The sequence below is a fragment of the Cyphellophora europaea genome (assembly GCF_000365145.1).
Source record: "Cyphellophora europaea CBS 101466 unplaced genomic scaffold supercont1.8, whole genome shotgun sequence".
Classification (NCBI taxonomy): Eukaryota; Fungi; Ascomycota; class Eurotiomycetes; order Chaetothyriales; family Cyphellophoraceae; genus Cyphellophora; species Cyphellophora europaea.
Window position 1 is genome coordinate 1,439,122 of NW_008481814.1, and position 20,965 is coordinate 1,460,086.

Genomic DNA, 20,965 nt, shown 5'->3' on the forward strand with positions numbered 1-20,965 from the left:
CAGCTCCGCGTCCACGCAGAATTGGGTCTTTGAACGAACGGCACGGGAGAGAGTTACAGGACGTGGTCCTGATAGGAGGTTCGTCTTCTGAGAAGGATCATCAGGTCTTGGGACAGAGAGGGTGTGTGTAGCGTTGGTTCGAAGGACCAAAAGTAAGAACTCTGGGGAAAGAGGACAATCGACTAAGAGCTGAATGGGAAGGGTTACTGTGTCTACGCCTCAACGCTGCGCCCCCCGGCTGTGAACCCCTTCTTGCGAGGACTCTCGCCTGCTGCGATGACATGACTGCGGGCTTGTCATGGCACTGGCAACCGACCAACGTTCACGGCTTCGAACTGAGAGGTCTAGAATTACATTTCGAAAGCTTTTCTCTACATGCGTGCAACTGCAGCAACAACAACAACAACCCGGATGAGGCAGAGTTGCGGTTGCCATTTCCAGATGTGGGACTGGCAGTCACTGTCTTTGAGGCCTTGTGAGACGAATCATGCGCCACACTATGCGTGTGAGGAGGAGGAGGAGGGGGGAGGAGGAGGATCTCGAACAGTCACGTGCCCGCTACTCCCGCATCACGCCATGGATTCCATGGTCCACGGTATCGTCATTCCTGAGATAGACTGTGAGCTGTAGCATTGTCACTTCGAAGCGGCGCAAGGCCTGTCTGCGCCTGCGCCAGTATGACTAATAGGTCCGACGAAATGAAAGCAAATGTCACCGACAAAAAAAATGCGGTCTGCTATGGACGACGAGGCTGGCGATCTCAGGGGGCACTCACTCAGACTCTGACACGCATGCGCGAAATTCTGCGCAAGTATCTAGGTTTGGGATTGACGCTATGATCCGGGCCACCTTGCTCCCGTCCTGACATTCTCTCGGGGCTTAAGACATGCTCTTCAGAGAAATACCATTGCGTGCTGACTGGACTATCTATGTCGCGGCTTGCTTGCCATAAAGTGTCTTCGCTCTGCAAAACTGCTATTAGTAGCCACGCTTGCCGTTCACAGCCAATCGTGCAACGACAAATATATATAGAGCGCTCACTGATCGTACCAAGCTCAAACGTGGTCCTTACACACGAGACTTTGCATTCATCTTGCACGTCTGTTGCGCGATGCTTCCGACCGTAGCTCGTTCAGGACTATCTCCCCCCATCGGCGTGTCTGGAGACGTGGGCAGGGTTTCGGGATCGTCCACGTTGGGCTCCCATACCGATCGCTAGTGCAGCGTGTCGGACGTCTCGTGGTTTATTGTGGCTCTTGGGTGGGTGGCACGGTCATCAGCGGTGGCTGCCTGGGCTGACGCTGTGGCGATGCTTGAGGTGGTGCTATCGGTTGGACGGGTTTGTTCTTATACAGAAGACATTGCAGCGTTGGCTGTGGATGGTAATACTGGGAGAGTAATACTTTCAACCATATCAAGTCAGGCATCTTTATTCAAGGCAATACTCGTGAATGTCAGCTATCGCCGTCACTTGGGGCGCAAAGTTGGGTCAGAGTCTGGGGCACAGCGCCTGGCGAAAGCATCTCGTTGCTCAGTGCGATCGATGTCACCGCTAGGGAGCACACCTAGAGCTCCCTTTGATGGCCTACTTCAAACCTGTGGCCACGGGTACTCCATCCACCTCTGCAACGTCGCATTCCAAGCACCACTCCCCTGCTGAACATGCAACCACTGATTCACAAACTGCAGCCAAACCACATCCCGCGGCAGAATATATCCCAGCTCCTCAAAGCTAAACGGCCTCTCAGGATTAACGGCACACAGCACGCCCGGATGCAAAACCTCCTGCAACTGCGCCTCGACGACATCCGTAACCACGACATCGGCGTTCCCATCCACAACCTCCCGAAAAATAACATTGTTGTCGGCATACACCACGATCTCGGCCGCGTGCAGATTCGCGCGGTCAAAGACCAGGTTGCTGCCGCCGTCGGGCGTCGCGACACGCACGCCGGGCCTGTCGATGTCGGCGAGGGATTGGAATTTGTCGACGTCGGCGCAGCGCACGCAGGCGGCTTTGCCGACGCGGAGTACCGGGGTGCTGAAGAAAGTGGTGAGGGCGCGCGCGAGCGTGATGCTGATGCCGGACATGGCGATGTCGAAGCGCGAGGCGGCGATGTCGCTGCTGAGGTTCGCGAAGGCGGTGGGGATGAATGTCGGAGGCGCACTGAGGCCGAGGGAAGTGGAGAGGGAGAGGGCCATGTCGATGTCGGCGCCGATGTAGCGCGTGGCGGTGGTGGAATTCGTGGTGTTGGTGAGGTAGCTGAAGGGCTTGTAGTCGCCGGTGGTCCCGACGAGGAGGTGGCCCCGGGCGATAATGCGGTCGAGGAGGGAGGTTGAGACGTTGGAGGATAGTGTTAGCGTTGGCTCTTGACGGGGCGTCAGAGAAGCGGCCGTGACAGCGTGCCAGCTGGTGAGGAGGGCGAGGATGGCGGCCTTCATATTTGACGAAACTCGTGTTGTGCGCGGTCAGATCGGTACGGGGTCAACGGTGCTCAAGACTCCTGGTGTATACAACATGCAGTGCCTTGTGGGTGCATGCGCTGAAGAGTTGCAAGCTCGGCAGCTTCTCCGACTATAGTAGAAAGTCAAATACTGCCGCGGTTATATTCATGGAGAACCCTGGACCATCACCGTCAGCACGAAGTCTCCGGGTAGGTCTGTTACCAGCAATACTGTCTGTTCCTAGCACCGTAGTTCGGATTGCAGAAAAGCCATTCAGATCTACAATATGCGCGCTGAAGGAAAGTCTCTACCCGGAGCATTTCTACTCGGTGTGAGGTATACGGCCACGTTGAACGCGACGGCCACGGCCACGGCATCTCAATGAGGGTAGCAAAGCTTTCACAAGACCCTCGAAGAGGTGCAGCAGCTGCTTCATCATATTCACCACTGACAATTTTTGCAACGCAGACATCGTACTATACTTGGTACCGCACTTATTGGTCGAGTGCTCAAAGTGGAGTTTCATTCACTGCCTGGTTTTCCTCCGTCCACCAGCAACACTCAATCCCACGTTTTCCATTGCGCAATTTCGATTCGGACAGTACTGATACTAGCAGTCCGGAATGGCCGCGATAGCCTCGATCTCAATCAGGAAATCCCCGGGCAGCTGTCCGACCTGGACCGCCGTACGGGCAGGCTTCGGGTCAGGCAGGAGCTCGCCGTAGACCTCGTTGACGGCCTCAAAGTCATTCATGTCCGCCAGGAAGACGGTGGTCTTCAGCACATACGCCCAGCTGGTGCCGGCTTCTTCCAGGATTGCGCCGATGTTGGAGATGACTTGAGCCTGTTGCTCGTTAGTAGGATACATAAGTGCGCGGTGACGCTCATAGGTCATACGGTTTGCGGACCAATGCCGCCCTCGACTATCGAGCCGTTCAACGAAGGGACTGTTCCTGCAGTGTAGACGAGGCCTTTGGAAGTGGTGGACGCGCCGCCGGAAAGGATGGGTCCTGAGGTGCCGAGGTAGGTCACAACGGGTTCAGTCTTTCTCTCGATTGGAGAAGCGAGCACGGTGGTGGTGAGAGCCACCAGAGGAGCAAGCAGTGCAGTGAGCCGAACCATTATGGGAGTCTGTTCTGACGGTCAAGTAAATCGTTACGGGTGTCAATCTTGCAGCTGAGCTGATTGACGCATAGAAACAGGTAGCTCCCTCACAAAGGTTTTATAGCTCCGAGCTCTGTAGTTGAACCTACTTGGCATCGCCGAGACGCCGTCCAGTGTCGTTCTTCTCGTCATCTCTGTCTTCGTCGAGGTTACCTGGGCAGCATGCTGGGCGTGTCCTCGGATGCAGAGCCCACGTTGTGCCAAGAGGTTGGTACACGGTTCCTTGCAGTTATCCAACAACTTCTTGCAATCAGAACTCTTATCGAAGACTCTTGGACCATGCTGAACGATCACGGTCCGAGCTACGCGACCCAGTGGTATGACAACGTTGCATTCGCAGATACCCGTACCTCGGTGACTGATGTAAGGCGAAGGGTACATGCAGGTAGTACGTGAGCCCAGAGCACAGCCTCACCGCCGGTCCTCGAGCTCCTACTCTAAGTATACAAGGCGGCAGTCGGAGTGGAACATGTTGAGCTCCTACCCCTGCTACACCATGCGAATTGAGGTGCATTGTTGCGCCGTGTTCGCAACCCCCGCGCCATGGCTAATTGACTACGGGACGGTGGCAAAAGCGGGACGCGGAAATGGGCGCCGTGGAGTCGACTTGTGTGTGTGGAAAGGCGTAGACACAATGATCGAGTTGTAGAAAAGCCGGGATAGTATGGAGAATGGCTAAAGCTGGGGTAAAAGGTTGCGCTGAAGTCGCGATAAGAAGAGTAATGGGCAGATAGCGAATGGAGGTTAAGAATTGGCGCCGAGGCGCCAGTTCATATCGAAGCGGGCCATATCCAGATATGGGTGACTCTGACCAATTAGTCTCGCTCTTGAGGGTGGGCGAGATAAGGAATAGGCGACCGCCCCCGACATAGACCTTAGTCGCGGACCTAACAATACCGTGGTATGGTCTGCAATAGGAAGGCGACTTGCGGCCAAAGAACCAGCCACCGATCTGTCAATGTAGTCAAACCCCACACAGAGAGGTTACCGAATCCAAAAGAATCCGGCTTGGGCCGAACAGGCAGGCTTCGGTGTGGCAACCATACTCGCCGTCGTGAGCAGTCTCGCATGGCAAGTGCTTTGCTCTTGTGTAGCAGCCCTGACAAGGTAACAGGTCTAGTCGGATGTTATCCGTTAGTAAGAAGTAATGCACACGAACGTACGGAGGACGGCGTATTCGCACATTGCACTTGCAAGACGTTCCTAGTATGGAGATGAGTGGGTAGTAGACTCCACGTGCCGTCGACCGAATACGCAGAGCCGGTATGCAAGCGTCGCGAATCTCCATTAGGTACATGCAGCATGGCTGCTCCACCGTCGTGCCGGTCAAGAAGTGGGCTCGTATAGGCCGATATGCGGGTTGGCCTAGTTGAGTCATCCAGCTTGCGGTTCACACGTAGGGATGCACCCGACCGAAGCTGTCGGACCACGGGCAAATTCGTAAACGCTATGTTCCTTATCGGTACGAATATACTTCTGTAGTATTGGGGGTAGAGTCGTTTCCTCCGATGGTGTACTCACACGAGGCTGCCAGAAATCCTTTAAAGAAGCATATGACACCCGTTCCCCGAGGTAGACGGTAGTACTCTCGCCGACCGCAGATAGAGCTCCAACCAACATGATGGTCATTCTGGAATGCGCATCTGCTGCTCTCTTGCTAGCGGGGACTGTCTTCGCTGGACCACTGAGCAACCACGGTGCCAGCTCAGTACAGTTCACAGGGCCATTCGAGGTCGCTTATGACTCTCTACACAATATCCACGTCGACTTTGCGGAGGAATTTGAGGGCCAAATCCGAATCGTGCATGGCGCCTGTGATCTGGCAGCTGTCGACGATAGCCATCACGAGGTCGCATCGACTTTCGTTCGACGGGATGCCCGGCCTGATCGGTTTGTCTGGGTTGTGCCCGAGAATGCCATCCATCGAGGTTGTTTGCACGCCTATGCGGGAACTCGTATAATCGGACGCAGTGCTCCAATTACTGTCGCCGAGCCGCTTCACAAACGGGAGACAATATCCGAAGTTGCCGACATGAGTGGCCCCTGGTTCGACGGTGTGTCAGCCATGGCCAGTGTCCAGCAAACGGAGGTGATAACGGCGGAAGCCAAGAACAAAAGCATCGCCATCGTTGGTGGAGGTATGGCAGGCTTGATGACCTCGCTACTCCTCGAATCCGCTGGTCTGCATAACTGGCACATCATCGAGTCGAGCGGGAGAGTCGGTGGGCGGATTCGCACAAAGTACCTCGCAGGCTCGAAACCAGATGAATATCAGTACCAGGAGATGGGCCCTATGCGATTCCCGGTCTCGGTTGAGTATGCTGACACCAATGAGACACTGGACATCAACGATCATAAAATGGTTTTCCAGCTGGGGGATGCGCTCAATGAGTTGAATGGCAACGACCCGGAGCTCGAGGTCAAATTCATACCTTGGATTCAATCCAGCGCTAACGTACCAGCGAGCTCGAATGGCTTTCGGTTGCCGGATGGCCGTATACCAAGCAGAGCCCAACTGGCCGCTAATTCTTCTCTGGCAAATCCGGCACAAAACATCTCCACCATGGAGGAGGTTGAAATGGCTGGCGAGGAAATTGAGGAGTTCCTCGACGTTACTCCGGAAAGGATGAGAAACGTCTCGCAGAACGTCTTTCTAGCTCACAAAGAAGCAGTTGAGAAAGGCTTGTTCCAATTCTCCGAGGCGGCTTACCTCAAATATGAGCTGGGACTGGATGCCGACACAGTAGACTATGCTGCTGGAGCGGGCCTTTCGCCAATGTGGGGATCATGGTATGACACCGTGTACTTCGCTGCGACGACATGGCGAACAATCGACAAGGGACTAGAAGCCTTGCCTCGGGCATTTTACCCGTTGGTAAAGGACAAGCTCACTCTCAACCGGACAGTGACCGGTCTGACATACAATAATGACACGGGCAAGGTTGCTGTCAACTGGCGTGAAGACCCGTTCGCAATGGAGCCTCTCGGCGAAGAGTATGACTATGCGGTCGTGTCGGCCCCATTCTCCAAAGTTCGGCTTTGGAAGACTCCTCGATATTCAAGTCTCCTTACCAGAGCGATCCAAACCATGAACTACCAGCAGTCTTGCAAGGTGGCTCTCCATTATAAGTCTCGGTTCTGGGAGAAGATGGATCCGCCTATCATTGGCGGCTGCGGAGCCGTAGACATATACGGTATCGGGTCGGTCTGTTATCCAGCGTACGAAATTAATTCGTCCTGGCCTGGTGTCATACTTGCATCGTATGCTTCTGGCACGCCGGCTCGGAGTGTGGCTGCGATGTCTGACGAAGAACATGTTGCCCTGGTGTATCGGACCATGATCGAGGTACATGGAGACATCGCGGCAGAGGAATATACTGGACACTATGATCGACGTGAGTGCAGACTCTATTTCCACCTGATTTGGTGGGCGCCCGAATAGATAGCAAACATTGTGCTAACAGCTAGATCGCAGAATGCTGGGAGGTCGATGAGCACCAAGCCGGTGCGTGGGCTGCTCCGTACGTTGGGCAGCAGGAGCTGTATTTGCCGGCCTACTACGGTGAGTATTCGAACTAGACCCTGCGGTGCTCAACCACGAACAAGGCTGGTGTTGTGCATTGTCGAGCATCATCTAACATCTGAGCAGAGACCGAGTTCAAGACGATCTTCATCGGAGAACACACCAGCTATACTCACGCGTGGATTGTAAGTTTCTAGTACACTCGAAACGTACATTGCTAACTAGATTCACAGTTCTCCGCACTAGACTCGGCTGTCCGTGGTACCGTGCAGCTCTTGCTAGACTTGGGGCTGGTGGAAGAGGCACAAACGATTGTTGAGGACTGGATGGCCAGATTTGTGCGCGTCTGAGTGGGTTCAAAGTGATGGATAAACGAATGTAGATGATGTTATGAAGATACTTAGTTTGGTACCAGCTTCGAGCGGCGTCGAAAATACGGTGGAGCACAAAGCCCTTTCACGCAGGTTCGACTCATCCTGGCCGTCAATCTCGCACCCCTTCTTGTCTATTCACTTGTTGCCTCTGGTGCTCCATCAGAGCCCTCATATGGAGCTTCGACAGAGATGCGGACGGGTATGACGTTTCACAACCACTTTGACAGACCCTAGGATCCCAAGATGCCGGCATGAGGTAGATATGCGCTAGAAGTGCTGGCCGCTGTTGCTTCTTGCCATCCTGCACCCCAATCAAGGTACCCTGAACCCCTGCTTGACATCTTCAGACGAGCTCAACGCGCTGCCCTCACGTACTGCAATGCCTTCTTTGTGGTTGTGCCCAACGACGGCTGCGGTCTCCGTGACCTTGACGTCCGCAATCTTGCCGTCTTCGGCGAGGACAGAATCTCCGTGCTCGTCCAATCTCTCAGCATCCGCAATTCTGGCAGCCCTGTCACGGCGCCTGTCAGATCTCATTTTCCTGATAGACGGACTGAGTGCAACTTACGTCTTCCGATCCAGGTAAAATTTGAGAACCCATGTCATGATAATGAGACCAATCGCAGATCCAAGACAGAACGAAAAGCCTTTGGCGAATCGTGGTGCTTCAACAGTGGGGAATGTCAGCAAAGGTGTCCAGGCCGTGGAAGATTGCGCTGACGATGTTAGCTTCTTCATGTGCTCTTGCTGAAGATCTGCCGAGGGCAGAGTGGGGCCACCGCCTACCTATGATGTTGATAAGGACCAGTGTGAAGGAGCGCTGCTCCGGAGAGTCGCGCAGAAGGTTATTTACCCAGCCGTGGAAGACTGTTGTATGTCAGTCGGATATGCGTGCGAAAGGATACCCTGGGGGCACCACATACTGCTGCTCAAGGCATTGGACCAATATGTATTCGCGAATGCGAACCAAAGCGCCGATTCAGGGACATACCAGGCCGTCAATATCGCCAGACTGATTGCATTGAAGGTCGAACACATGGTAATGGCCCATGCCGGTCCGAGGTACAGGTCCGAGGCGAAGCATGCAAACACTGTAACACCAATGCCGATCCCAGGTGCGATGGTACCAAGTTCATTGATGCGTGCCGCCGAATATCGATCCAGGCTCTTGATCCATAGCAAGAACGAAGCAGTTGTCTTATGGATGCCAGCATTCCAGAACAAAACATCGACCAGGATCACCGTCCAAAACTGAGGTGCAAGGAATATGCCCTTCAAGTTATGTATCTTGAACTTGCCTTTGACGACGTGCCCGCCGCGGAGCAGTCGATTCTTGCCTACCTCGATATCCTTTTCGGTCAGGACCCGACGGTTCGGTTGGTCGACCGTCCCAGGCAGGACGAAGTACCCCAGTATGCCCACAGGGACAGTGATGGCGGCACATATGATGTACATCCATCGCCAACCTTCCAATCCATGGACGCCTTCCAGCCGGGCGGATGCGCCTGCTTGAATCAGGCCGGCGGTAAGGGTGCCTGCTCCAAGTCCGGTATAGAACAACCCTCCTCGACGCGCGATCTCGTGACCTCTGTACCAGCTGCCGAAAACATAGTGCATGGCTGGGAAGAACGCTGCCTCGAACCATCCCACAAGGAACCTATACGCCATGAGCTCCGCGAAGCTTTGTGTCCGATACTGTAATAAGGTAAAGATACCCCACATAATGTCGAGGAAGGGGATCGTCCAGTACATCGGGATGTATGTGAACAAGAACAGGAAAGGGATCTGGCCGACGACTGCTCCCACAATATACATTGTCTGGAGTTGAACGAGCTCGTTCCCATAGAAGCCAAGATCCTCTTTCATGCCAGCGACATAGGCATTGTCTTAACACGTTAGCTGGATGGCATCCTCCGTATGGGTGGCCATACTAAGGTTCGATTGGTCAATGTATTTGACCCAGTATGCTAGGATAGCATAAGGAACGACCAGCAGATCCAGCTTGATGATGAACTTGCGCTCCTTGGGTGTATCATCATCCGAGTACCATTGCAAGTGCCACCACTTTTTCCGCTTCACGACTGTGGTGTTGGCATCTTTACCGGCCATGATGATCCCGGCGGTCGCACTTGGATGATTTGGGCGCGTGTTGTTGGAGCGGCCATTCACGGTGGTCGCACACTGCAGCGCTTCATCTTATAGATTCATCCGAAGGGCAGAAATGCCAACTTGGCAGGCATGCCCATCGATGGCGCAATCAAGACAGTTGTTCGTGCAATGCCTCCAGTATGGAGGACTCAGTAATCAGAACCAGTGAGAAGGAGTGACAAGCATGATAGTCGAACGACAACACTGCGGCCGGCGCCTTGGTATAAGTGAGGTGGGATTTTCCGACCGAGACAAGCAACTGCCATGACTGTAGGGCAGCAGAAACGGGAACGCCCCGAGCCATCGCAGACGGTGACTGGTCTCGACAACCGTTGATCTTGCGCGTGGCCAACGCGGGAGCATTGATAGAGGAAGCGTGCCAAGAAACACCACATGCAAATCGAATTGCGTGCTCGCTTCGAAGATGACACAACTGCATCCCTGGTCGGTGTCGGGACCGCGCAAAGCAAGGACCTTCGTCCTGAACGCCGACAGCCTCGAGATACCCAGGGGATGGCAGAATTGAGCAGATTCGCAACTGCCGCTCCGAGTGCCCCCAACCCTCAGAGCTAGCCCTGCTTAACCCATATCCATGCATTCACACACACGAAGAACCTCCTCTCGATTTCCCGCCGTCACGGCACCGATATAGCACTACCCTTCCTCCCCTTCCATTTGCTCTTCACATCCTGCTTAGCAGGTCTTTGTTCCCCATCAAAAGCGTCCTCAAATGTCGAATCCGCCGCCGACGTAAACGCATTGCCGATCACATTGCCCACGTCAATGCCAGTGCCGCCCAGATCCGCCATACCGCTGACTCCATCAATGGCATCGCCCAGATTCACGCCAATAGCGTTAGACACGGCCCCAAAAGCCGTCTTGGTAACGAGACGTGTGGCAAAGCGCGTGGCGGCATTCTTCTGCGTTGCGTCGTAGGCCTTTTTGAAGCCGGCGAGCTTGCTGCGCTTTTGCGCGCCGGCGGTGTTGTCTTGCGGATCTTCTGGTGTGGTGATGAGGACCTGCGGAGCGCTGACTACCTGGGTGATGGGAGGGCGGTCTGGTGATTGGGACTGTGGTTGTGCGGTCGGACGGCTTTGTGGGGTGACAACAGGAGGTTGCGCTGGCTTTTGAGGTGGTCTGGGATTAGGACTTGGTGGACACGACGCTGCCGTGGTCATGCTCGGAGGTTGGTGAATTGGTTTCAGATTTGCTGGCTGTACAAGTTGACCTTGGTGTGGGCGTGGAGGTTGGTTCTGTGCAGAGACTGGTAGTGCAGGCGATCCTGGACGAGGGCCATGACTTGGCATGTTAGCCTGCGAAGGTCTGGGTTTTGAAGCATGATGACTTGCGTGGCCCACGGGTGGCTGTATGACGGGTGCCAAGTGGGGAGCCTGCATCGGTTGTGACACCGGTTTGGGTGGTCTAGTAGAGACCATGTTCGCATTTGCTGCGGGCTGCTGATGTTGCACCGGTTGTGCCAGAGGTCTAGAGTTCTGAAATGGCACTGAAGTGGCGGATGTCGCCACAGGGTTTGAATGCTGGGTGTGTGCCGAGACAGGCCTCGGAGTACTGCTCGGGAACATGGTGGCAGAAGTTGGTGCAGAAATTGGCTGCCGAGTCGGAAGCAGGGCTGGCGTAGGCCTTCTGCTGGTGAACAGGGTAGCGGAGGTAGGCGCAGATGCTGGCTTCTGGACTTGAGCCGGAGCAGACGTTGCCGTTCTGCTAGGAAATAGTGTGGCTGAGGTTGGTGGGGACGTTGGCTTTGAGTCCGGAATTGGCTGCGGCAGAAGCATGGATGCTTTGCTGGGGAATACGGTGGCCGAAGTTGGTATACATACTGGTGAACTTGCCTCTTCAGGTTGCAATGCCTGAGAATAGTGCGCAGGCTTCTTGCTTGGCGGTCCCGTTTGATGCGGCTGCGGCGAATATGGTGGAGTAGGGGGACTCACGAACGGGGCGTTGTGAGTGGGAGAGATTTGCGTGTATGGCACGTTCTGACCCGGGCTTCGCCGGCGTCTACTGGGCCTGAGGATGGGATATGGCTCATCCGCGTCAGCAATGTTGCTCTGAGCAGACTGAGGATCGGTATCAAGAGACAACGCTGGGTACTGGTAGTTGATGTTCCAGCTAGGGCTGGGCAGTGGACTCGGCGTATGAGAGAACGCAGTTTCTCCCGTGATGCAAGACTCGCTTTGCTGGACCGAAGCTGGAGGCTCTGGAACATCGTCCATGGGAATAATGTGTGACAGAGGCGCATAGCTCGGTTTTGCGTTGCCGCGAGTCCCGCCTTCAGACCACCAATGGGTGTGAAGTTTGCCCGCGTGTTGTGAGCAATGTCCGCACAGTCTGATGGACTCATCACATTGTCGGCAAGTTGAAGCAGATGAATAGAATATCTCTGTAAGAGCGATTAGGCACGTTTGACATGAGAAAAAGGACTGGACACACTCTGGAAGCACATTGTGCACTTGTTCCTTGCGTTGGCGACCATGTCATCGGAACGTCTGATTTTCCTCTGGCACTGTCGATAGGATCGCGCAACCACCTCGTTGAGGCGGGTTTCCGTATGGACAACAGTATAGCTACCGTGAGAGTGCTCTTTTAACTCTTCAATTGAAGACATTGCTGTACAGATCTTCAGCGGGTAACCCTAGATGGCCAATCGAGCCACTTACAATGGGAACACTCATTGCAATATATTCCGCTTGGCAGTCTCCCAGGTTCCGCAACTTCAACAGTCCATTGCCATGGCTCATGGTGCCGGGGGTGGTTGACCTCGGCGGAGATGTAACATCTGATGCAGAAGTATACCGGTTCGTCTGTTTGCAGGTAGCATGTCCTGCACAAGATAGTCTCTTGCCCCAGTGTAAACGCTGTCAGATCTTGCGTTAGTGATACATACATAGCACAGAGAGTGTGTTGGAATGGCTTACAATTCGAACAGCTGCTACAATGGTTGACAACGGCCGTCGTACAGCACGCTCCTGCGGACTTGCCTGGGCTTCTGAGCAGACGTGGCGGCTCAACAATGTTGAAGATGGTGTGTGAATGGGTGTTGATGCCATTTCCGAACCAACAATTTCGGCACGAAACATACTGACATTCGCAGCACGAGTAGCGGAAGGGCACTGACTTGGAGCATCTGGCACAGGTCTCTGTGTCCTTCTCGATATCGAACTCTTGCTTGACGCTTCTGAGGAGAACTATGACCTCTTGGTGACTCGGCTGATGTTCGACTCGACACCGAATACAATACGCCAGGCGACAATAAGTGCATTCAGCGAATAAGTCGTCCGAGAGGATCCCTGTTGCATTTAGTGAAGGCTCTGCAGACAAACGGCGTTTTGAGGGTGTAGACGGACCATTTTGACAGTAAGAGCATACTCTGCTGAGTGGACCTTGGCCAACTTGTGCCACCATCTTGTTGCTTGCTTTACGTCGTTGGAACGCTAGAGTTCGACCGTGAGCAACAGTTCGGCGTGGACCTTCAAGAGCGGGAACAACATCACTATAGAAGTATCGAGACTTGACCAATTGTTCTGAGGAGAGTCATGACTTGGTATACAAGCGCTTCTCGTCACGAACAGAACTTGGGCTCTCAAGTGGGCCCGGGTCCGGCATCTATCGAAGGCTTCTCTCCAATATACGGGCGTCGTGGGAATGATAAGCGAGTCTGGGCAATTCTGCCTTACGCCGAGAAAGATTTGAGAATTCGAAGGCGCTCTTAGCTGCATGATCTCGCAGGTTTATTGGTCTGCGAGGTGAATGAACAGGGGTAGTCCAAAAGCACGTTCTGGGTTACGAAGCTGGAACCCTTAACCTTCGAAGACCGAGCCTTACGGACTTGAGCATGATGAGTCCGGAGGATATCTCCTCGGAGTATCCAGTAAAACTATACCGCTGCTCGTCCCACGGCTTCGGTATTCGTTCACGCTTGTGGTGGTACGGACGCTGAAAAAGAGTTGGATAATCAACACAGCTGCTCAACATTCCGGGATGATCTTGGTCGCTCAATTAGTCACGCGCTTCAATGGATGGTCAGCATCATGTCTTCGCGGGGCGGCTCGTGTTGCGTGGGTTCAGAGTGCCGCCAAATCGTATTGCGGGGATCTGGACCTCTCGGGCTTCGCCCAGCCTTGTCCTCTCCGGGTCCTATCGTGTTCATGCTTAAGATGAACGAATTACACCTCTCTCATTACCTAGTCCAGCTGAGACCATCCTCGGTCCAGTTGCAGACAAGTGGTCAGTGGACGGAGCTCGGGAGGGGCTTTTAGGGTTGGGCTGACGGAAGCGTGCGTTCATCCGTAAAAAGGCATCCAGGAGTTTTCCGAAGTCTCGAGAGTCGCAGCCGTCGAGTCAAAAGCTTGGAGAATGACCCTTTCGCACGCATCACAAACATATTGCTCTTCCAAATACGACGTTGAGGAGGTTGAGCCACGTCGACCTCTGTGACTACAGCATCGTCTAACCTTCCGGATTTAGCATGGTCGCTGCTTGTCACCTTCTAGCGTGATTCCCTGTTTGAGTCGACTGTTTCAACGAGTATCATATTCATCTCCCCAAGACACTGTGTAAATTCACCCTGACGAACTCGCTTCTGCCCCTGCGCATGCAGACTTCATCGTCGAGAATCTATGGCGGGCATTCGATATGATCATCATATGCTTTCGGCTCGTTCGGGAGCGTTGACTTCGGTTTAACATTTGCCGTTGCTCGCTTTCGTCATTGCAAGGCTCTCCTGTTTACACTCACCCAAGCATTGTCTTGGTGCTGAGCCTCAGGCCTTGGATGGCGTTCGTTGATCTCAATGCCTCTCCATTCCATATTTCCAGACTTTATTCTCTCATATCCTCGGGATCAGAAGTCTCAGAAATATGAAACTCCTGAGACCGAGAAGCGCAAGAATCGCAAGCGAAAGTCAGCTACCAAAGGGGCCCCGACTGTATCCAAATGCCTGCCTGGGTACTCAGGACCGTATGATGTCGGCTGTGTCGACATAGAGGTACCTGTCAGCAATCCTCGGACTTTCACCAGCTTCACTCGCAACAAAGATGCTCTTCTGCAGCTCGACACGGTCCTTGTAACCATTTACTATCCAGCACACTTGAACAATGAGACTAAGAAGCAGTTCAAGCAACCAAAATGGCTGGGTGACTCCAGAAGCTTGATAGCTCAGGGTTATGCTCATTTCGCCAGCGTCCCGGACTATCTGTTGGTCCCGTTCTTACGATCTACAACTTGGCGGACTGAGCTCCCTGCGTACGAAAATGCGCCTTTGGCCGACCACTGGGCAACATCAGAGAGCAGCAAATGTCGCGGAAGTGGGCGAGACAAGCCCATATTTCCACTTGTCATATTCAGTCATGGCCTAGGCGGTACGCGAAGGGTTTACAGTACCCTCTGTGGGGAATATGCCTCGCACGGATTTGTGGTATGTGCTCTCGAACATCGAGACGGCTCAGCTCCCCGAACGCTGGTAATGCATAAGCCGTCGTTGCCCACAAGTAAAGCACAAATCGAAAGAGTCCATACATCCAAAGCCACAAGCGAAGGATACGACGTGATCGATTTCATCTTTCCAAGAAGCGACCCCTACGATACCTCGCCTGGTCACGATGTGGACAGGGAGCTGAGACAGGGTCAGGTTGAGATGCGCACCGCCGAAATCCAAGAGGCCTACAAAGTGTTGAGCATGCTTTGTCGTGGCGAAGGGGCTGTGATCGAGGCTGCCAACCTCAGGATTCGCGAGGATAGCGAGCCCTTTGACTGGCAAACATTCACGAACCGCTTTCATCTTGAGAACGTCACCATGGTTGGGCATTCTTTCGGGGCTGCCACGACCACCCACATCCTCCGAGGAATCGACAGCTTCCCGTACATCACACAGGGCATCATTTATGACATCTGGGGAGCACCTGTTGGACAGCGAGATGACGAAAAGGGCATCAGAGTCCATACCCCGGTGCTGGGCATCAATTCAGAGGCCTTCACTAGCTGGCCGCCAAATTTTGAGGTGGCACAGGGCATCATTCAGGAGGCGCTTGACCAGGAGATGCCTGCTTGGTTACTGACAGTACGAGGGTCAGTGCACATCAATCACTCCGACTTCTGTATTCTCTTTCCACACATCGCCCGCGCTGTACTCAAAGCCACCGTGGACCCAGTGCGGGCCATCGATCTCAACATGGACGCCTCTCTCGACTTCCTATCGCGCACTTTAGGTACGAGACTGGGTGAGCAGCCGTTCCTCGAGTTCCTTGCAGGCTCCGATCATCTACTTGACCAGAAATTCCTCACGCAGCTTCCAACCACCAGTAACCCGGAGAAGCATGTCGCGCTCCGGCCCAAAGTATCGGACTCTTTTCGGAGGAAATTGCGCAAGAAAATTACGCCGTCTGGACGGAAGAAGTTCCGGGAGAAGATTGATGAAGCTGCCCGGCAGGAAGTGTGGATTCATATGGGGCCCGGACATCCACCGTCAGACTGAAGCCATCAAGGAACGACAACTACACAATCAAGACCTCTAGATGAGGGTTCCAAGCATGCCGAGTTCTCAACCTGCAATAAATGGGGGTCTGTCTCACATCCAAATAGGAAAGCCCCACGATTCATTCCACTAAATGGCCGAGAGCAACATTGCATCTCCACAGTAGACACTGCAAGCTGGCCTATTCTGCGCCACAAGCTCATCCCTCGATGGGACTAGCACTTCACCTCTGCGATGCTTCGAGACTATGGTGAGCGTGGGGTGCATCCAAGCCTAACTTGCAACATCGTGTTCCTTGCGTGTGAGGTACGGAGTACAGTTTCCATGGGACAGTGACTCAAAAAACAAGATGAGCAAAAGGCATCCTATTCGACATAAAGCCAGCGCCACAGGGGAGCCTCATGATATAACGTTTGGACTCTGTCACAACGTCCACGGCGAGGGGGGAAGCAGGAAGAGGTACACAGTACAGCGAGGATGACATAAGCATTCTGATGCCAAGCGATGATACCTTGGCGTGTATAGCTCAGCCCTACGAGGCTTGTTCGCATTCGTTGCCCTTTTTCGCGATAAAATCTTTTTTTTTTCTGCTAGCAGAAATGCCATTGCATTTGCACTAAAGACCTATTGTCTGCATCAGACTGACTGACTGCCAGTGGACGATATCCGCAGCGGTTGCGAACGAACGACATCTCAATTTCGAAAAATGTCAAACGACCCTGCTCACTTCTGCAAGACCATCTTGGCGGGGACCATCGCCAAAGGTCTCCAAGCCGAAGTCAATGATGGGCTAGCCAAGCTCCGCAAGACGCCGCATCTGCTGGGCATCCTGGCCAACGACGACCCGGCAGCCAAGGTGTACGCCGACTGGACGGGCAAGACGGCCAAGGACAATGGCTTTGAGTACAGCCTGCGAACGGTAGGCAAGGATGACGCCGAGGAGACCATTATCGCCGCCAATAACGACGACGGTGTGGATGGGATTATTGTCTACTATCCCATTTTCAACAACCGCCAGGACCAGTATCTGCAGCAGATTGTGGATCTCAAGAAGGATGTCGAAGGCCTCAGTCATCAGTACATCTTCAACATGTATCAGAACATCCGTTTCCTCGATGACCGCCAAATGCAGAAGAGCATTTTACCGTGCACCCCACTGGCTGTGATCAAGATCCTGGAGTACCTCCATATCTACAACACGATTCTGCCTTACGGCAACCGCCTGTTTGGCCGCACCATCTGCGTGGTCAACCGCAGCGAAGTTGTAGGCCGTCCGCTGGCAGCACTCTTGGCCAACGACGGGGCCTGCGTCTACAGCGTGGACGTGACCGGTGTCCAGCAGTTTACTCGTGGTGAGGGAATCCGTAAGCGTAAGCATGAGATCGTCGAGAAGGAAGGCTGGACCGTGGAGAATTGCGCTCCCATGTGCGACGTTGTCATCACCGGTGTGCCCGGAAACAAGTACAAGTTTCCACTGCACCTGGTCAAGGATGGCGCCGTATGCATCAACTTCTCGAGCGAGAAGGTAGAGTCATGCCCCCATCCTGGTAGCCTTGCTGATCATCATAGAATTTTGCTCCCGAGGTCAAGGAGAGAGCTTCGATATACGTGCCAGCCATTGGCAAAGTCACCATCACAGTTCTTCTGCGGAATCTCTTGCGCATCGTACAGAACAGGGAGGCGCTCAGTCCAGAGTCGCAGCCCACGGCGAATGGAGAATCTTGATAGCGCCAGCCAAAGCCACCGGTGTTTAGTGCTTGACTCTAGAGGGTACTTGTCCTCATGGCGCCTTTGATGAAAGCAAGAAGCCATTCGCCGAACAAGCACCCGGAGAAAGAGATAGGTAACGATATCTCCGAGCCAGGTCGTAAATCTTCCGTGCTCTCGAACCTTTCGCAAACTCGCAGAGAGCCGCCTGCTCATTGCCCAAGGCAATAGCAGAAGTGGTTGGGAAGGACGTCAGGCTGGTGCGAAGATCCAGCTTGAAGGACTCAGAGCACTTGATCAGATCTGACACATGAGAAGACCTGCTGCGGGAGCCAGTAGGGGTTGACTTCGCCCCTTCTGGCGGGAGGACATTGTCCACCAGCAGCGACGACTGTCCCGAGTAATGCAGAATCAGGTTTGCCTCCACAAACCCAAGACAGCCATCGAATGCGAGAAACGACGTGACAGCCTCACTGAGCTCTTCGACGTCTTCTAGCTCCTCGGCCATGAGACTTCGAGGCAGCCGGGTCATGCTGAGCACCTGCCAGAGCGCACAAGTCATCTCTAGGTAACAATCATCGACTGCCGCCCTTGGCCGTTCCTGGAGATGGTGAAGGGTGTGCTTGAAGTGGGCACTTTCGCTAAAGTACCAGGCCGCACAAGCTCCACGATGCAAAACAGCCAGTCGCCGGGGTTGCAGGCACTTTGGTATACTAGCATAAGACGCTTCGGCACACCACAGCAGGTATTGGTCTGCTGTCTGATGGAAAGTTTCCGCCACAAATGCCGAGCTTTGGACAGCCTTGCCGTTGATGAAGAGGACGATATGACCTTCGTGCAAGAGCCTGGTCGTGACCAATGGTGCTGCAAGGCGCTGAATGAGACTCATAAGGTCAAAAATCTCTGATTCTGTTTTTGACACGTATTGAAACAGGATGTGAAGCACGTCGTCGTCCAGTCCATGATCTCCCCTCGCACGCCACTGGTCCGGGGGAATGTAATCTGCCGTACGAAGCCAGAGGAACAGCTGTTGAGACATTCGAAGGTGGGCTTTACTGAGCTGCTTCTCGCGCTGCTTGAAAATCGATGTATAGAGCTGGGCGAGACCATCGGGCACCGTTTGTGTCTGTTCGCGCACCTCGTCCATTGACGTAGCTTTCTGAAGTTCTTCGAGCATGAGTCGGGCAAATAGCCACAAACCACCCTCGGAACTCGAGCGAATAGTACGCTGGATTTCGTCCCGTTCCACGGAAGACAGAGGCAATTCAAGCTTTCGAATGCCATCGGCGATGTAGTCGTGGAGAGGGTCCGTGTTCCGTTGCAAAGACAGGCTGTTGTTGCAGAAGTCGATTAGATCCGTAATGACTGGATCGTTTCTGCTCGAGAAAATGAGCTTAAGGTGTGCATTAATGCTGGTTTGCGCCGCAATCAGGAGCGTGACAAGCCTACTTGCATCGTAGCACTCATCCAAAGCGTCAATAACGACATAGATCTCAGTCTCTTGCGTTTCCTTCAGGACCGTGTCGAAAAGTCTGAAGGACAGGACTTCGGAGTCTGCCGTCTGTCGACCTGATGCATTGTAGATTGGCGCAAGAGGCTCGTACAAGGCTTGCTCAATCTGTAGAAGCTGCCATGCTAACGTGCGTGCCACAGAAGTTGCATAACTCTTGTCTGCATCAGTGCCGCGGCAGAAGAAGTAAAGCACGTTGGTGTCTTCTCTGGCTTGAAGCATCTTGACGACTTGTGCACTTGCCACGGACTTCCCACCACCAGGGAAGGCATTAATACGCAATGACGCCGGCTTGTCGCTCCTTCTGAGTGACTCCATCTCCGGACTGTCCCAAACCCACTGACAGGAGCCGTCTGCGCAAGTAGAGGAAAGGCGGTCCAGATCATCCTCCACACTTGCAGGTGCAAGCCAACGGTTCACATCTCGTCGCAGATCCTCGGCACGCTGACGCTCCTCCCTCTGCCGTGCTTCCTTGGCTTCGACCATGTTGGCACTGTTGGCGGCAACATCGACTTCGGCCCAGTGGTGCCTGATCTTGTCCGAAATCTCCGTGACATCTTTATCGAAGGAGCCAAACGTCTGCCTCAATGGGCTCCTGGCGTGGTGAACAGCGAGCCTGGTGCAGAACTCCAAGAGATCGCAGTACAGAGCTCCAATAGCATGGCGAAGCGCGACATTCTGTTCAAAGAGAGTCTCGTAGTTGTGGAAACGCTTTAATGGCTCTACCAGCCGCTCGAGCAGAACAACGATGGTGTTCAGAGTGGCGAGTCGTCCGTTCGCAATGGTCACAATGGCTCGAATCGGGCCCCATATTGGGCTAGCCACGGTCTGCCAGGTCTGAACCAGCACGTCGATGCTGTTCTCAAAGCGTTTCAGAGGCTCGATCAGTGGCTCCAGGATCGAGACAAGCCTGTCGAACTTCCGATTCCGTGCCTGGGCCGCCTGTAGTATGGTCAGGCAATCGTCAGCGTCGGCAGGAGCTTTGAAAGCGGTCCTCAATTCCACAGGCAGGCGTGAGAGGTATTGTGCCACCGCCACTTGCCAAGCTGACTCCTGAGTGCCCTTTGGAGGGCTGGAAGGGGGGTTAGGGTGCGCTGAGCTACTGCTTGCCAGGCTGTTCGCCTGTGTGACATTCATCTGGACGCCTTGTCGCCTTTCTCTCATGCGTCAGGCGCTGTCCATGCTCATAGCAATTGGCGAGCGGGCAAAGATGCCAGAGAAACAGCGAGGGCGAACGATTGGGTCGGACCGTGGCTGAGCCAGGGGGTGCGGCGGCCCCCAACGAGTGACAAGTTTGAGCCTTGCGTCAGCCTATCGAACCCCGCGAACCCCGCCTGTCTCAGGCGATGGGCCGTTCATGGATTTTGACCGCATCACTGAAGAAGAATTGGGGTCGGTGTATTTGGCGCAGTACCTGACTGCCCTCCTGGGGTTAAAATCGAGTACCACTGGAAGCACTCATCGAATTGTTACAGTGATGCCATGCCCGGGCATCGATCTACAGCATCTTGAACACGAAAGGCTTGAGCGCGGGTCTAATCAGCATCGGCAATTCCTCTGTTGGTGGTAGGTTGACATAAATAGTACGCTGCAATATTCCCAAACCC

At 54.0% G+C, this 20,965-nt stretch overlaps 8 protein-coding genes across 8 annotated transcripts; 3 read left to right on the plus strand and 5 right to left on the minus strand.

Moving 5' to 3' along the window:
• Nucleotides 1-1,590: 1,590 nt before the first annotated feature.
• On the minus strand, nucleotides 1,591-2,442 carry HMPREF1541_08340 (uncharacterized protein; the record flags this gene model as incomplete). The annotated part of the gene is made up of 1 exon (XM_008722659.1): nucleotides 1,591-2,442. The coding sequence occupies one exon, from the start codon at nucleotides 2,440-2,442 to the stop codon at nucleotides 1,591-1,593; it is 852 nt and encodes a 283-aa protein (XP_008720881.1).
• Nucleotides 2,443-3,055: 613 nt separating this feature from the next.
• On the minus strand, nucleotides 3,056-3,567 carry HMPREF1541_08341 (uncharacterized protein; the record flags this gene model as incomplete). The annotated part of the gene is made up of 2 exons (XM_008722660.1): nucleotides 3,056-3,289; nucleotides 3,343-3,567. The coding sequence occupies 2 exons, from the start codon at nucleotides 3,565-3,567 to the stop codon at nucleotides 3,056-3,058; spliced, it is 459 nt and encodes a 152-aa protein (XP_008720882.1).
• A 1,660-nt stretch (nucleotides 3,568-5,227) lies between these two features.
• Nucleotides 5,228-7,482, plus strand: HMPREF1541_08342 (uncharacterized protein; the record flags this gene model as incomplete). The annotated part of the gene is made up of 4 exons (XM_008722661.1): nucleotides 5,228-7,004; nucleotides 7,085-7,171; nucleotides 7,259-7,317; nucleotides 7,366-7,482. 4 exons carry the CDS (start codon nucleotides 5,228-5,230, stop codon nucleotides 7,480-7,482), a joined length of 2,040 nt encoding a protein of 679 aa, XP_008720883.1.
• A 588-nt stretch (nucleotides 7,483-8,070) lies between these two features.
• HMPREF1541_08343 (uncharacterized protein) lies at nucleotides 8,071-9,615 on the minus strand (the record flags this gene model as incomplete). The annotated part of the gene is made up of 4 exons (XM_008722662.1): nucleotides 8,071-8,222; nucleotides 8,293-8,373; nucleotides 8,430-9,392; nucleotides 9,438-9,615. The coding sequence occupies 4 exons, from the start codon at nucleotides 9,613-9,615 to the stop codon at nucleotides 8,071-8,073; spliced, it is 1,374 nt and encodes a 457-aa protein (XP_008720884.1).
• A 674-nt stretch (nucleotides 9,616-10,289) lies between these two features.
• On the minus strand, nucleotides 10,290-10,832 carry HMPREF1541_08344 (uncharacterized protein; the record flags this gene model as incomplete). Its single annotated transcript, XM_008722663.1, has 1 exon — nucleotides 10,290-10,832. One exon carries the CDS (start codon nucleotides 10,830-10,832, stop codon nucleotides 10,290-10,292), a length of 543 nt encoding a protein of 180 aa, XP_008720885.1.
• Nucleotides 10,833-14,461: 3,629 nt separating this feature from the next.
• HMPREF1541_08345 (uncharacterized protein) lies at nucleotides 14,462-16,141 on the plus strand (the record flags this gene model as incomplete). The annotated part of the gene is made up of 1 exon (XM_008722664.1): nucleotides 14,462-16,141. One exon carries the CDS (start codon nucleotides 14,462-14,464, stop codon nucleotides 16,139-16,141), a length of 1,680 nt encoding a protein of 559 aa, XP_008720886.1.
• A 706-nt stretch (nucleotides 16,142-16,847) lies between these two features.
• HMPREF1541_08346 (uncharacterized protein) lies at nucleotides 16,848-17,866 on the plus strand (the record flags this gene model as incomplete). Its single annotated transcript, XM_008722665.1, has 2 exons — nucleotides 16,848-17,666; nucleotides 17,711-17,866. 2 exons carry the CDS (start codon nucleotides 16,848-16,850, stop codon nucleotides 17,864-17,866), a joined length of 975 nt encoding a protein of 324 aa, XP_008720887.1.
• A 55-nt stretch (nucleotides 17,867-17,921) lies between these two features.
• Nucleotides 17,922-20,495, minus strand: HMPREF1541_08347 (uncharacterized protein; the record flags this gene model as incomplete). Its single annotated transcript, XM_008722666.1, has 1 exon — nucleotides 17,922-20,495. The coding sequence occupies one exon, from the start codon at nucleotides 20,493-20,495 to the stop codon at nucleotides 17,922-17,924; it is 2,574 nt and encodes an 857-aa protein (XP_008720888.1).
• Nucleotides 20,496-20,965: the final 470 nt, after the last annotated feature.